General features: G+C 33.3%; 1 protein-coding gene across 1 annotated transcript in view; it reads right to left on the minus strand.

The window, feature by feature from the left end:
• Nucleotides 1-7,154: 7,154 nt before the first annotated feature.
• tacr3a (tachykinin receptor 3a) overlaps nt 7,155-15,646 on the minus strand; it is a 74,162-nt gene continuing 65,670 nt past the window's right edge. Inside the window, exons 4-6 of the mRNA XM_051703104.1 lie at nt 14,369-14,565; nt 11,155-11,456; nt 7,155-7,859 (exon numbers count right to left, since the gene is read on the minus strand). Of these exons, the coding sequence (XP_051559064.1) occupies nt 11,168-11,456; nt 14,369-14,565 (486 nt within the window). The 3' untranslated portion in view covers nt 7,155-7,859; nt 11,155-11,167. The remainder of the gene's footprint in view (nt 7,860-11,154; nt 11,457-14,368; nt 14,566-15,646) is intronic.

Raw genomic sequence — 15,646 nt, forward strand, 5'->3', positions numbered from 1 at the left:
GTTTATGGTGTTTTTGTTGTCCTTTTTCGAGTTTGAGTCACAATTCACTTGCAGTATATGGAAAATAAACCCTGTGAAGACTTTTTAAAACTCACCTTTTGGTTTTCAATGGAAGAAACAAAGTCATACAGGTTCGGAGGAACATTAGGGTAAATAATTGCATAATTTTCATTTTTCTTTAAGAATAATGACTGATTAAAACTCATATTTCAAAATATTTGTTTTGTTCTATTTTTGTGCTGTCGCTTATTTCCTTATCTTATTCATCCCAGGCAAATGTTACTTTTTTTCATCACTCTGGGTGTAGCTGTAATAGTGACGATAGGAAATCTTTGACTGATAGTCTCAAGAAGAACAATTTAACAAGTAGTTTAAAATAATTTAGTCAGCCTTATTTATCTTGCCTGCTTTCTCCAGCATTGTGGTGAATGAGGTGTAGACAAAGCACTTAGCAAAAATTACCACAGATGGTGCAATAATCATGCACAACAAGGAGTGAGGAAATTAAAAAAGGAGGGACCATGTCTTCCAAGGACTTTCCTCGCGCCTGAATATGCATCTCCGCAGGTACACAGTATGCAAACATCAATATGTCAAATGAGTGTCCGAGTCCTCAGTATTTTGAAAACAGTAGTCGAGAAATACCCGGATGACTTACTACATCTGCTGCGATTCTGAAGGTGCAACTACTGGACACTTTGCTATCTCATAAGGCCACATGAGCTGAAGTGCCGTCAGATTCAAAAAGATGAAAAATAAAAATTGGAGGCAACTGTCAGCTAGATGGCTCTTTTCAAATGTTAGTACTATAGATACTGCAAATGTTGTTCCCCAACACCCAAGTTTTTTTTGGTGGATGTTACTGTGTATGTCATAGGTCAAAGAAAGAACACAGGTCAAAAGACAATAAAGTGCAACAGTTTGGTTCTGGAAGTAAAAATCCCATAAAAACATTTTTTTTTCCCAAAGGGGAACTAATAATTAACATTAACTTATAGACCTGTTAAGATAGACCTACCGCAAGCTTCGAAGTGGTTAATAGATGGCATATGCTTCTCCTGAAGCAATCAGTCTGCATTATTTCAACTTAATTTTAAAAAAAAATCTTGTTTAATAGCAAAATTCCTATTGAAGAACTACACTAACCATGATCCTAAGGAGGATTGATTTCCACCAATCAGAATATCGCAACTGATTCGTCTCCGTACAATCTCAAACTTGTATTTATATATATATATATATATATATATATATATATATATATATATATATATATATATATATATATATATATATATATATATTAATATTTTGCAATATACTGATTCTATACTTGTAACCAACAACTTGAAATCAATAGTTTTATATTTTACCATTTGATTATGCCATTTGCAATGCTTCATGGGATTGTAGTTCATTCCCTCATTAAAGATGTTAAGTAGCTTTGTATTTTTGTCCGATTTTCAAATACTTTTTAGCTTCAAATCAAAGTTTGTAATGTTGTGATTAACCTTGGACTTGGTTGGTCTGGCTTATGTCTTAAAACACTTTTATGAAGGCTTTTATGACATTTCTATGGAAAAATGAATGGGAAATATACTTCTGGAAACAAGACAACAGAAAAGGTTGGCGGTCACTGTTACGCTTTATATCATCATAGTGGATGTAGGGTAGGTATGTCTGAGAACTACATGCCTGCATTTTGTTTTTGCTAACCTAACACGGAGACCCCTGTGTTCCTTTCGTCCATTCCTCCATCGATTAGTAACAGCCCTTGTTTGGTGCAGATTATCCCTCTCTGCTAGCTGTGTTTGTTTGGCTGCTGCCCACAGCGAAACTGACACATCCATGTTGTTCTCGCACCAGGTGTGCTATTTGCAGGCATTTTCGGAAAGTATATTGCCATATGCTGTAAATCACTTGTATCCTAAGGACAAATTGACTGAGCTCTTGTGAAGTGTCTGAGTTGAAGATCAAACAGCTCAGGCACTCAGTCAGAAAGATGAACCTTCAGTTTGCTGTGGTCCTTGAGAGTTTATATTCTGTTATTGTGAGTAGCAGCAAGCACTGTTTATTTCTCCATACCTACAGTAGTAATCCTTGGTCACCATCTGGCTATTATCAATGTTCAGTGTTTGCCATAAGGGCTGTTTCCTCATCCACTGGATACGATTTGATGTGCCATGCTTGTGAAAAACTGAGTTGTGTAGTGTAGTTTCTTCTGCAAACTTCATTTTGTGTACTTTGTAAGTGAAATTCAGGTTAAAACACCTGTAATGGATCATTAGCTTCTCATTTTGCCTTTCATAGATATGGCAGCAGTACTTAGATGTTTATTAGTTGATATTTATGAGAATGTAATGTAAATTTGTCAGCTATCAACTGAGGCCATCAATCAAGTTCTTTCAGGCCATTACTTATTTTAGAGGATTATTAGTATTAGTGATGTTTGCTAAGGCATGAATCACTATTACTTTGCTCATACTTAAGCTTAACACGTCCCACACCATTTGTGCTAGACATAATCAATCTCTCAAATGATGCAGATTGTTAAGGAGAGGTGTACTATTATATTTCTAAGCAATCAGACTTATGATATTTGCCTGGCGGAAGATAAAACAAATGGAAAAACATCATAAACCTAGAAGCTATATCTTAGAAAACTAAGCTTTTGAGTCTAAAATACAGTAACACTTTACAAATATAGCTGCAAGCAGCAATGACGGGCCCAAGCACCATAGGTCCATTTCCACCCGGTGGCTTTAGAAAAACAATGCAAGGTGGACACATGCATTTGGCATTTTACATTATTCTAAACAATTTTGAAGCAATTTGGGTAAATATAAGAGGACTATTTTAAAGTCTGTTGTAAGAGCCACACTTCCTGCTGCCAGGTGGTGGCGCTATGACCATGACCCAAAATAGTCAAATCCAAGCTTTTGAGTCTAAAATACAGTAACGCTTTACAAATATAGCTGCAAGCAGCAATGACAGGCCCAAGCACCATGGGTCCATTTCCACCCGGTGGCTTTAGAAAAACAATGCAAGGTGGACACATGCATTTGGCATTTTACATTATTCTAAACAATTTTGAAGTGATTTGGGTAAATGTAACACGACTATTTCAAAGTCTGTTGTAAGTGCCACACTTCCTGCTGCCAGTTAGCGTCACTATGACCATGACCCACAATAGCCACAAACTTGTGAGTAGCCCCCAAGACAAAACATACATCTCAATTTTGATCTAAATCACACAATTCATGCAGAAGATATGAGACACTTCCTGTTTCCCTCTTTTTGCCGTTAAAGGAATTGTTCACCCAAAAATGAAAATTTGCTGACAAATTTCTCACCCTCAGGCCATCCAAGATGTATATGATGTTCTTTCTTCATCAGAACAGGATTTAAGATTTTTAGGAAAGTATCCCAAGTTTTTAGCTTCATCCAATGCAAGTGAATGGACACCAGTTTTTGACGGTCCAAAACGCATATTTTGGCAGCATCAAAGTAATCCACATGACTCCAGTCAATTAAGTAATGTCTTCTGAAGTTAATCGATAAGTTTGTGTGAAAAACAAATATACATCAATATATCAAAAATCTGTTCGCAGTTTAGCATAGTCAGTGGCTTGGCATGATGTCTCCAACATTTGGTACCTGTAACATGAAATCCCTAGGAGGAGTATTTCAAATTCCAGAGCATGCATTTTTCAAACAATCCAAAATGGCTGACTTCCTGTTGTCCAAATATTTTGGCTTAAACAATAGTTTGATATTTTTGTATGTTACCTATTACATTTTCATGAGATGTCACATTCGTTTAATGTTATAAATTTATACAATTTACTAATTGCAGTATTTGTTGGCCAAAACTATAGTTTGACAGGATGTAGTATTGTTGTACAGGATGTTACCTTTGTTACCTGTAGTATGTATGCTGAATTAATGATCATTTTACTGCTTAAATTTAGTTAAATTCATATAATAGGCAGATTTCCTTTCACAGTTTTCTCAATCTAGTGTGACAACATGCCCCACTATTGACAAAATGTCAACATGTTTTTTTTTAACTGTATTTTTTTTTCTGGGCAAAATTGTTGACAGTGTTTATAGATTTTGTTTTTTGTAGCCATGATTTTAATGTGTGTACCTATAGAGAAACTGACTTTTAGTGATAAATTAAATAACAAAATTCATATTTATTCAGATTAATTTATCAGACAAAAAAATCTGAATTCTCTACAGATATTGTTTGCTATTATTTAGTTAGCTTTCAATGTCTTAAATCTTTGTAGTTTTAGAATGTTTTCCTCAAAATGTTTTAAGCTCAGTATCACACTATTGGTTAGCGATGGTAAACTCACCTAATTTGAGTGTGGGAACATTCCACTACAAATAGAGCAGGACGACAGGGAATAGCGCAAAGTGAGAGAGCACACAGCAAGTGATATCAGGGAGTTTAGGGATTAGTCTCATTTGAGTAACACCGGATTTAACAAAAATCCTGCACACACATGACTGATGCTGAAATATTCTTAAAAGTACACTGTCTAGTAGTCCTCTGAACGCCTCGAGATAAGTGTAGATCAGTGGCTCAGAAAAAACACCTCTCCATCTGCTACAACATGAATCACAAACATATTGTGTCTGGGGGGATTTCACTTTACGCTGCTCATTTGACCTTATTTTAACTCGATAACAGCAGATCCAATTATTTCTGTTCTCACAACATAAATATAGCTATAACTGAGATTTCAATTGATGTGAACAGGAAACACACTTTTTTTTTTTCAATGCCATCGAACACATTTAATTCCATAAATCACAGTTTGGCAATTACAGTACTTGTACTTAAGTCAAAATATATATCTTAAAATATAATTGGCAGACAAAGCTTTTCAACCAAACACATTCAACTTGGCAATACAATTAAAATTAAATACAATTAAAACTGTTATTGAAACATTTAGTTAAAAAGCTATTTTATCAACAAAGGCTACAGTATCAACAAAGGAGCACAGCCTACCAAACTATGAGTATATAATTTCTTGATTGATAATTATACAATTATTTTTTTTAATTAAATGTAAAATCTCAAAGCTCATCTATTTAAATGTAATACATGTAACAATCAGCCTCTACCTGCACAATTTTAACACGTAAAGAGTTTTATACTTACATAATTATACATAGCAAAGCAAAATATTTTCCTCATGTTAAACTGTTATTAGGAACAGCTCATGTAAAGCTGAGCCGCATTGTCTAGTCAGACCTCAAACAGCACGATTATGCAGATTTTTACAAAAACAGCATATGCTTCTTTATACACACTGGAATTAACAAGAGATGCATTGAGGATTATTGGGAACATGTGCACAGTTTTACAAACGATGTCAGAATAATATCCAGAAAAAAAGCATGTTGATTTTACCATGTTGTTTTTTTTTTTTTTTTTTTTTTTCTCCGTGTGGGCAGAACCAGAGAAAAGACTAACTATGACATGCAATTGCTAAATGCATTCCATTACACAACAAGGCAGCTTTTGAACTTAAAAAATAAAATAAAAGTAAAAATATCTTATCATCAGTAACACATTCATGAAGCAAGAAGGACACGCTTCAACACTTTCGCAGATGTTTACTCAGACAGCTGAATTGATCATGTATGTACTGTGTCATCATTTATACATTTGCTTTTTTTTTTTTTTTGTAAATGTTTAATGATGCACAGCCAAACTATACATGGAATGCATGTTTATCAGCATCTTTGAGGAAAATATCTCATCAAATGCTTATCTGTTGTTTTTTAAATGAAGTGTCACACAAGTCCTTACAATCATGTTATTAAGTGTGATTGGCGAAATAATGTACACATGAACACTATCAAAAATGCCCATGATGTAATCTGGTTAATACTTTCAAATTGTCTCAGCACATTCACTAGGTAAGCATTGTCTTATTTACAGGCAACTACATTTCAGCAACAGTATGCACAAATCAACGGTTAATGATATGGAACATGGTTAACATCAACAAAACCAAAATCGAAACACAAAAAGAAACAAAGGGGAAAAAATGGCTTTAAAATAAAGTCAAGGAAAGTCAGTTAAAGGATACAGAACAATGCAAGTGTTTGAAAGAGTTGATATGTGATGAGAAACCATGTCACAAAATGCCAACCTTGCTTTGTTTCAAAGAACATCAAAGGGCAAACTTAATATTCTATTGACACTTTGTGCACCTTTTGTGTGAGATTCTTTGGTAACACATTACAATAAGTTTAAATATGTTAACATTAGTGAATGCATTAAGTATCATGAACTAACAATGAACAATGTATTTTTTATGGCATTTTATTAATCTTTGTTAATGTAAGTTAATAAAAAATACAATTGTTTATTGTTAGTTCATAGTGCATTAACTCACATCAACATATAAAACTTTTGATTTTAAAAATGTATTACTACGTTTAAATTAACATTAACCAAGATTAATAAATGCTGTAAAAGTATTTTTCATTGTTAGTTCATTTTAACTAATGCTGTTAATTAATGGAACCTCATTGTAAAGTGTTAATGATTAATTGAGCAATATTTGTACATACTTTATTTTCATAAAAGGAAAAGCTTGATCAATCACTTAGTCAATTAAAATGTTTTATAAAATAGATAATTATTTAAAAAATTAAGATATTTTTTTTTTTTTTTTGCATTACAAATTATATTATCAACATTATAAAATTGTTGAACTGTAAAAAAAATAAAAAGAGTAAAAAGTTGAGTTGAAAATCAACTTTCAATTAAAAATTGACTTTCCAAATTTCTTAGTATTTAGTATCAGTTTATGTGCCCTTCAAGTGGAAGCGGGACTATTATAATTATGAGTTCCGAGCACATGAATGACCCAGCGAAGTCGTATTAACGATTGGGAAAGTCGGAATTCTAGATGATACACAAGTTTCCGAGTTGGAAGAGGCATGTCTACATGAAAGATGATGAAAAGCAATGATTTTGCCATATTATTTCAACTTCTGTTTTTATTTATAAAATGTGTTGTATAAGACAGTAAAATTATCTTTAAAATTTTATTATAAGAAAATTAATTAATAATTTGTTAGATACCATGCATTAATAAATCTTATACCATGGGTCTGTTGAATGCTTGATTCTGATTGTATGACATACTTTCTAAGGTGTGCAATTATTTTTTAGTAAATGCACAGCTATGAAGTATTTCCTATTCTTGACCACGTAACGGTTCCATATCACTTCATCCAAATTATTTCACTTATTTAAAAGAGCCGGTACAACAGAAAAAGAGCTTTTGCCATCGTTCATTGTGCATTTGTTTAATTTGGGCTTCTTCCGTATTCTGTTTCTCACTTGAATGTGTGACAATGTGAGGTACGAGCTTCCCAGGTCCATTTGAAGTCAACATTAGTATTCCTCTTCATTTTACACCATAATGCTTATTTTGAATCCTAAATGTTCAATGTGGCTTAAGACTTTTGAACCCCACTACATATGTATATTACATTGTATTACTTTAAAACAATGGCACTAATACATAAAATCTTCTTTCTTAAAAAAAAAAAAAAAAAAAAAAAATTAATGACTACTTCCATTATGGACACATCCTTGGAAAATCCTTGTTCCTTATCCTTACAGTTTTCCCAAGACAAGGATACAATGTGTCACAAAAGTGCACATAAAGGATTTGAAATGATTTCAAAAATAAAAATACTTTTAAAAAGTCTATTATCCATGCAGAATCACTAATATATATGCAGTATTTGCAATGTGCACATGAACATTGGAAAAATATGTTTTTATCTGTGGGGCCACAGCTGGCGTTCCTCACCTGGAAAAAAAAAAAAACACATTAATCTTGCAATACATGGCGCAGTGAGGGTGAGCATACCAAGGCCCAGAGACATGTTTTCCAGGGTACAACTTGGAGTTCAAGGCTGTGGCCAGCACTCCTCAGGCTTAACCAATCAATGCCTGAGGCTAGATAAGCTATAGATCTTGTCTTGTGTTTATCACCATTGGATTACTGCACAGTTGCACCTAAATGAGTAAAATGAAGGGAATGGAGCAAAACATACAGTATATCCTCTACTGGAAGTCCAAACACTGAGACAACATTTGTGCAAATCTATGTAATAAACAGCAACACTAGGGAAATTTAAATGAGTATGTGTGTCAGAGAATGTGTGTGTGTGTTCTGGCTTTTGCACAGGGATGTAAACATACTGCTTCTGAGGCTGTCTATCATTGTGGACAATCAACCAGTTTAAATGTATGAGCCCAAAAGTAGATCTCTGTAACATTAAGCCTAAAAGAAGCTCTTCAAGGGCATAGACATATTGTGAAATGCAAGCACAAACTCTGATGATTGAAAAAGGAAAAGATAAGATAGAAATGTTAATGAGCCACTTGCATCATTCAGAGGTTGTTTAAGGAAAGAGCCTGGCATTTCCATCCAGGTAAGGAAATGGCCTTTTTCTTTTTTAAAGAACAAGGTTACCCCAAAATGACAATTGTGTTATCATTTACTCACCCTCATATCTTTTGAAGCCTGATTTTCAGTGAAAATTACATACATTTTGATCTTTTCCTCATACAAAAATATTGTATGACTTCAAAGGGGCTTTTTTGTCCTTTTTGGAGCAGAATATTTCTGATTTTGTTTAAAAATATATTTATTTATACATTACCTATAAAGATATATTTATATATTGCATGTACTATAATCATTATTATAACATCAAAGGATCAGCTAAAAACAAAACAAAACAAAACAAAACACTTTATCATCTATGGCATGAGCAAGTAGTTGCACCAGCATTGCTCGCAAAATACGGCATAGGCTACAGACATGAAATGGTAGTAGCGAAGATGCTATTGACTTCCATTCAGACAATGATGCAAAACATGCTGAAGAAATCAAACAGATCTGATGAAACAGATTCTGTGTGAACCAGGCCTGTTTTGGTCTCTTAAAGTTCCGACTCATACTAAACTATTGGGGGGAAAAAACACTATTACTCTTTGCAGAAAAACATCACAATGATAACACAGTCATATTTACACTTATGTTTGAAATGGAATACTAATACACTGCTTACTGCATAATGTGCAGTATACACTGTATTCTGTATTAAAGGGAAAGTTCACCCAAACTTTCCATGAACCACGAAAATTCTCTCATTATTTACCCTCATGCCATTACAGATCTGTAAGACTTTCTTTCTTCTGCAGGACAAACACAAAGATTTTTAGAAGAATATCTCAGCTATGTTGGTCCATGCAATGCAAGTGAATGGTGACCAGAACTGTGAAGGTCCAAAAAGCATATAAAGGCAGCAGAAAAGTAATCCATATGACTTCAATGATTAAATCCATATCTCCAGAATCGATATGATAAGTGTAGGTGATAAACAGAGCAATATCTAAGTCCTTTTTTACTATCAATTCTTCTCCCTGCCCAGTAGGTGGTGATATGCACAAAGAATGCAAATCGCCAGAAACAAAAGTAGAAGAATGTGAAAGTGAAAGTGGACATTTATATATATATATAAAAAAAGATCAAAAGAAAAGAAAAAAGGCTTAAATATACATTTGTTGCTCATAAAAACTTGTCATATCAATCCTGAAGATATATATTTAACCACTGGAGTCATATGGGTAACTTTTATGCTGCCTTTATATGCTTTTTGGAGCTTTAAAGTTCTGGTCACAATCTTAATCTGTGTTCAGAAGAAAAAAGAAAGTCATACACACCTGGCATGGCATGAGGGTGAGTAAATGATGAGAGAATTTACATTTTTGGGAGAACTATCCCTATAAGTATGTGAAAAATTAAACATTACTGTTTCGTGCTAAACTGTCATCACATGACCCCACTACATGTATGCTTAATTCAGTGTCTAGTTACCATCTGTGACAATAATATGATTATCTTGAATTTGTAATTACATTTTGTGTTTAAATATCAGCAAATAATTTGATAAAATGTCACATTGAAAAGTGTCACATTACTTTTGTTGGTGTAACCTAATAAAGTCAGGTTGATCAATTTAATAGGTATATATAAATAATATTTTTTGACCTGAATAAAACCAATTTAATTTCTACAGTGTACATTGATGGTGGAAAATTGTAGGTTAAATATATTTGCCCAATATAGCCTGCATACTGCTGAAATAGAAAGAGGTTTATAATAGTATGCAAACAAAATCTCTTTTTTTGTCTTTTACAATTGGTGAAATGACACTATTTGGGCAACATGTCCCAAATTTTTCTTTGCTATGTTCAGAAATGTTGCATCTGCCTTAAAAACTGGCTTTTTTTGCACATTTTATTTGATCATATCTCACCAATTAAATGTGTGTTCTAGATTCAATGGACGAGAATTGAAAACGTACAAATTTCACTTCACGATTTAACCAAATAGCTGGTGTCCAGGAGATGCAACCTCCTCATTTACCTGCACAGGAAATCATACCTTTGGCATTAATGTAGCATGCTAACCTTGCAGTAACCATATAATGAAAGAGAACACAGTATCTGATTGGCATCATAGGGCAACCTCTATATGCAATGCCTGGTCTGAACAAAGTGCTCATCGGATGCAGAACCATATTGATTTTTGGGATGATGAGGGCTGATTGTGGCTCTCCACAATGACAAATTTGACCAAAAGGCAACTGCTTTTGCCAAAACACACCAGACATCTTCCATAAAACACATTTCTCCAAGGGGTCATATCATGAGGAATAGCATTTTCCTTGATCTTTTGAGATAAAAGAGCTTGACGAACTAGGAAAACACTCTGTAACTTCCAGAACTCAAAACTCCCTCCTAAGTCGGCCATTAATTGAAACTAAGCTGCAAAAATTTAAAAAAAAAAAAAAAAAAAAAAGAGAGAGAAAAAAAAGGAAAATATAAATAAATAATAAAATAACAAAAAATGATAGGACTCCTTTAAATTCATTATAATGTTGTTTTTTATATGCTGTGTACCAGCATATTTGACTAGTGATATGATGAAAATGGTAAGTCTATTTTTCTTTCTCATTCATGCCTCTCAAATTTTACATAATGAGACTTCATTACACTGGCTGTGCTTGATACTTCAGTATGAACCTTACATCAAAGTCCTTCTCAGCAGAATTCCTCCTTCGGGTCAATTTGTGTATATGTCACTTCTTTGCTCTTGGCAGGGTTAGAGCATCCGTTGTGCTGGTGGTTGTGAAGACTCTTCCTGGCAGGGTGGGCGGAAGGCTCTGAGGGGTCGCACACAGCGACAACGGTGGTCTCCATTCGCGAAAGTGTGTACATGCTGCTCTGACGTGCTACTTTAAGCCGCATGGCTCGGAGCTCGATCTCATCATAGTCAGACACTTGCACAAACGGGCACCAGCGGAAAACCCGTTTAAAGCCGGCCCGGAACCTGAGCCCCGAAGAGAAAAAGATCAGACTGAAAAACTAGACTAATTTATGGACAAGCAAGACAATATTATAAAATATTGTATATTCATGCATGTACTTGAAAGATTAGGGGTGAGCTTTTTGTATTCCCATGTTCCACTCAACATGTTACGGGGTGATTCTCAATAAAACATTGTCAGGTCACATTTCACCCAAAATCAAAAGAAACAAACCAAGATATTACATTTTGCATAATGAAAATTAAGCCCACTGTAGGACCACTGAGATTTGTTTTATATTGTGACATTATTTTCTTGAAAAATAAGCACATTCTCCTCCCAAATTCTTATTACTGTAATGTTATTGTATCATAATGTACCAAACTATCGGTATTAGTAATGGTAAATGTTGTTATGAATAATCGGATATCAGTATCAGCAAACAAATTTTGCATTGGTGCATCCCTAGTTCAGACGTTTTATGTTTTGTTTGTTTTTTGTAATACTTATTATATTCAAAGGTGATTCTCATTAGATTCTTATTACTGTTATACTATACTTTTTTTTTTTTTTTACTGTATTACAGTAAAGAAATACTGTGATCAAATTATTTGGTAACACTTTACAATAAGGTTCCTTTTGTTAACATTAGTTAATGCATAATAGGTATCATGAACTAACAATCAACAATATATTTTTACAGCATTTATTAATCTTTGTTAATGTTTGTTAATAAAAATACAATTGTTTATCGTTAGTTCATGTTAGTTCAAGATTAATAAATGCTCTAAAAGTATTGTCCATTGTTAGTTCATGTTAACTCATGTAGTTAACTAAACAATTATTAAAACAAAAAATAATATCAAATTGTCCCTCCTTTTCTTTACAAAGAGCAGAAGTCGAAGTTGCAGTGAGGCACTTACAAGTGAAGTGAATGGGGACAATTTTGTGAGGGTTTAAAGGTGTATATGTGAAGTAAATTTTATATTCAATATTATAATTTTATAAAAGCACTTACATTTATATGTAGGCCTATTATTTGAGCTGTAAAGTTGTTTTAATTGCCATTTACAGTCATTTTAAGGTTTGCTGACATTACATCGTCATGGCAGCGAAGTTGTAAAATTGGCTATAACTTTACACAGAAAAGGTTAGTAAGTGGTTTTATCATACTAAAATCAAGTTACGCACATATTGCTTATGTATTGTTGCTTTACTTTTGAAATAGTAAGTATTTTAAGGTTTACAGATTTCAATTGTAAGAGCCACACTGGAACCCAGATTTTTGCTTTTTTTTTGTAAAGAAAAGGAGGGGCAAGTAAAAAAATAAATAAATAAATAAATAAAAACCAAAAACAAATGTTGTGGTAATCAATATTATGCCAGAAATGCTGTCGATTTAGCTTAACTTGTATTAAACCCGGAATATTCCTTCAAAAAATGGAACCTAATTGTAAAGTGTTACCAATTATTTTGATTAAAGGCTGTACAACAAATACTACCAAGGTGTATCAATACTTTACAACTGAAATAATATTGCATTATTATTATTATTATTATGGTTAATGAGAATTGAGAGGGAAATGTTTGTAATTTTCATGAAATGTCACAATGCAAAAAATCTTAATGGTTCAAAAAATATGCTTCATTTTCTTTAAGAAAAATATTATTTCTTACAATTTAGATTTTGAAATAACATCCAAACATGTTCTTAATCGTTTATTATAATTATTTACATGGTCTACAAACTAGACTGCCAGACTGCCTTCATGTTACACTGTATAATAAGATGTTTTTCTGGGAAAATATGTTTGCAAATCCCCAAAAATAATTCAACAAAATCTAAATGTCAATCCACGTCACAGCAGAAGAAAACAAAAATCATATATCAAGCTAGGTCCCAGTTAAACAGAGGCTGCTGCCAGCATAACAAGTCCTTGCTAGGTATTTCTATTAATTGGATACTGTTGAACAGCAGTCTGTTTTTGTCACTTTATTCAGCTTTTTGATAATGATCCTGCCATGTTTAGTTTATGGTTACTGCATAACATATGGTTGCAAATTGTCATGCTCTGGTGGTACTGTATCATCGCAAAATAAACCAAATTAGACCTGAAGAAATTAGATGAGGATCATCTATCTCCCAGTCTTGCATTTCAGCCTTCATTTGAATGTGTTTTTCGTCTGAGGTGCATTTCCATAAAGTCAATGCTATAGCTGTCTCAGTCTGATCAAGTTAATGGAGGATATAGCAACGGTTGCCATGCTGCAATTGGTAGGTTTAAAAAAAATAAAAAAAAATAGGCAGAGCTCGATAAAGGTCATAAGCTACATTTTAGGGGAGCTATATAATAGCTCTCACAGTATGTTACAACAAGCTATTAATTAAACAGAACCTGAGACATAAATTTGATGCCAATGATTTTCTATACTTCAGAGCAGAGTATTCAGTTAAACTTCCATGAGGTTGTTTCTACATTTCCTTCCTAGCAAAGGTTCAAACAATTATACCTTGCGCCGTTTCAGAATTTAACATGTTTTATGGCTATGAAAAGAAATAAGTAATGAATATTAGTTTACTTGAATTCAAAATTCAGAGTAGCAAAGCAAATCACTGTTTCCAGTCCTTCACTTGAACTGATAATTATTGTAAAGGCTCTTTCATTTCAATCATTGATTTATGATATTTCACAGAAGAGGAGCATCTCAAGGGTGTTCATTACCGCATGTTAAGTCCTAAAAAACAGCGAATATCACTCACGTTGCTATGACAAAATGCATTTGTATCATAAATCTTTTGTTGTTTTATTAGTCTCTCAGTTGAGATGGGAGATTGAGAGCTCTCCCTAACTTAAAATACACTTGGGTATATATGTCGTACAAGAATGTGCATTAGTTGCAAGAGTAAATGCATCAAAGTGTGCTTGCATCTTACCTGCTATTCAGGCAGCAGTAGATAATGGGGTTGTACATGGTGGAGCTCATGGCAAGCCACATGACTGACAAGTAGATCTGCTGAATGAACTTCCATCTAACCAGTTGCTTGTTCAGGCCAGTAACAAGGAAATATACGTGGTATGGCAACCAGCAGATGGCAAAGGTCACCACCACGATAATCATCATTTTTACCACCTGAAAATAGTAAATGAGGACAAGAGTGAACTTTTACATGATACATCATATTAGGTATGCATTGTTAATAGCTACCCAAGAAAAAAAAAAAAACCTGAATATAACACTGAAAGGCGAAAAAATTTAACAGGGCTCCAACATCTTTTAACAATGAATTTTCATGACTTTTCCAGACGTTCATGATTACTTGATAAGGATTTTTAAAAATCAATTTCTAGTCAATAACATATAGCATATAAATAAAAAAATCTATAATCATTATAGAAACTTTCTTGACCTTTAATATTGTATTCATATACATACATTTCACTGTAGAAATATCTGTTTCTCACCCAAAGTGAATGCATCGCTTCAGAAGACATAGATTAAACCACTGGAGTCGTATGGATTACTTTTATGCTGCCTTTATGTGATTTTTGGAGCTTCACCTTTTGGTCACTATTCACTTGCATTGTATGGACCTACAGAGCTGAGATATTTAAAAAAAAAAAAAAAAAATCTTTGTGTTCAGCAGAAGAAAATTCTGCGTTTTCATTTTTGGGTGAACAATCCCTTTAAGTTTAATTGCCTACTATTTAAGTTTTAAATAAAATTAATGTGGCTTTACAACTCATTTCAACATATTTTTTTACATCTAGTCTTAAAAATAACTGATGTAAAATAATGAGTTGAAATTATTTGTAAAGCCACATTGATTTTACTTAAAACTTTAAGGCAGCAATTAAACTTTAAGTTGAAGTAGATGGATTTTTTTTTTTAGAAATCCAATTTAAAAATCTACTATTTCTAGGTCACTTATAAAATGCAAGCCAATTTGTGGCGTTGACCATGTTAACTCAATGTATTTGCTTCCACTGAGAAAAATATATATATCTGTAAAACAATCTCAGTATTTTCGATGATGAGTGTTCATTAAGAGGGCTGTATATGGTAGAATAGCTCCTTGGAATTTACAGAGAGCAGCTTCAAGCCATTGCAACATTGTGACTGACCCTATTCCAGGCTTTCGAAAGTGAAGAGAACAATGGAGGGCCAATCATATCACAGGTTATATTTATTCATTATGTTAATTGATTGAGAC

Source organism: Myxocyprinus asiaticus, chromosome 7 (genome assembly GCF_019703515.2).
Source record: "Myxocyprinus asiaticus isolate MX2 ecotype Aquarium Trade chromosome 7, UBuf_Myxa_2, whole genome shotgun sequence".
Lineage (NCBI taxonomy): Eukaryota > Metazoa > Chordata > Actinopteri > Cypriniformes > Catostomidae > Myxocyprinus > Myxocyprinus asiaticus.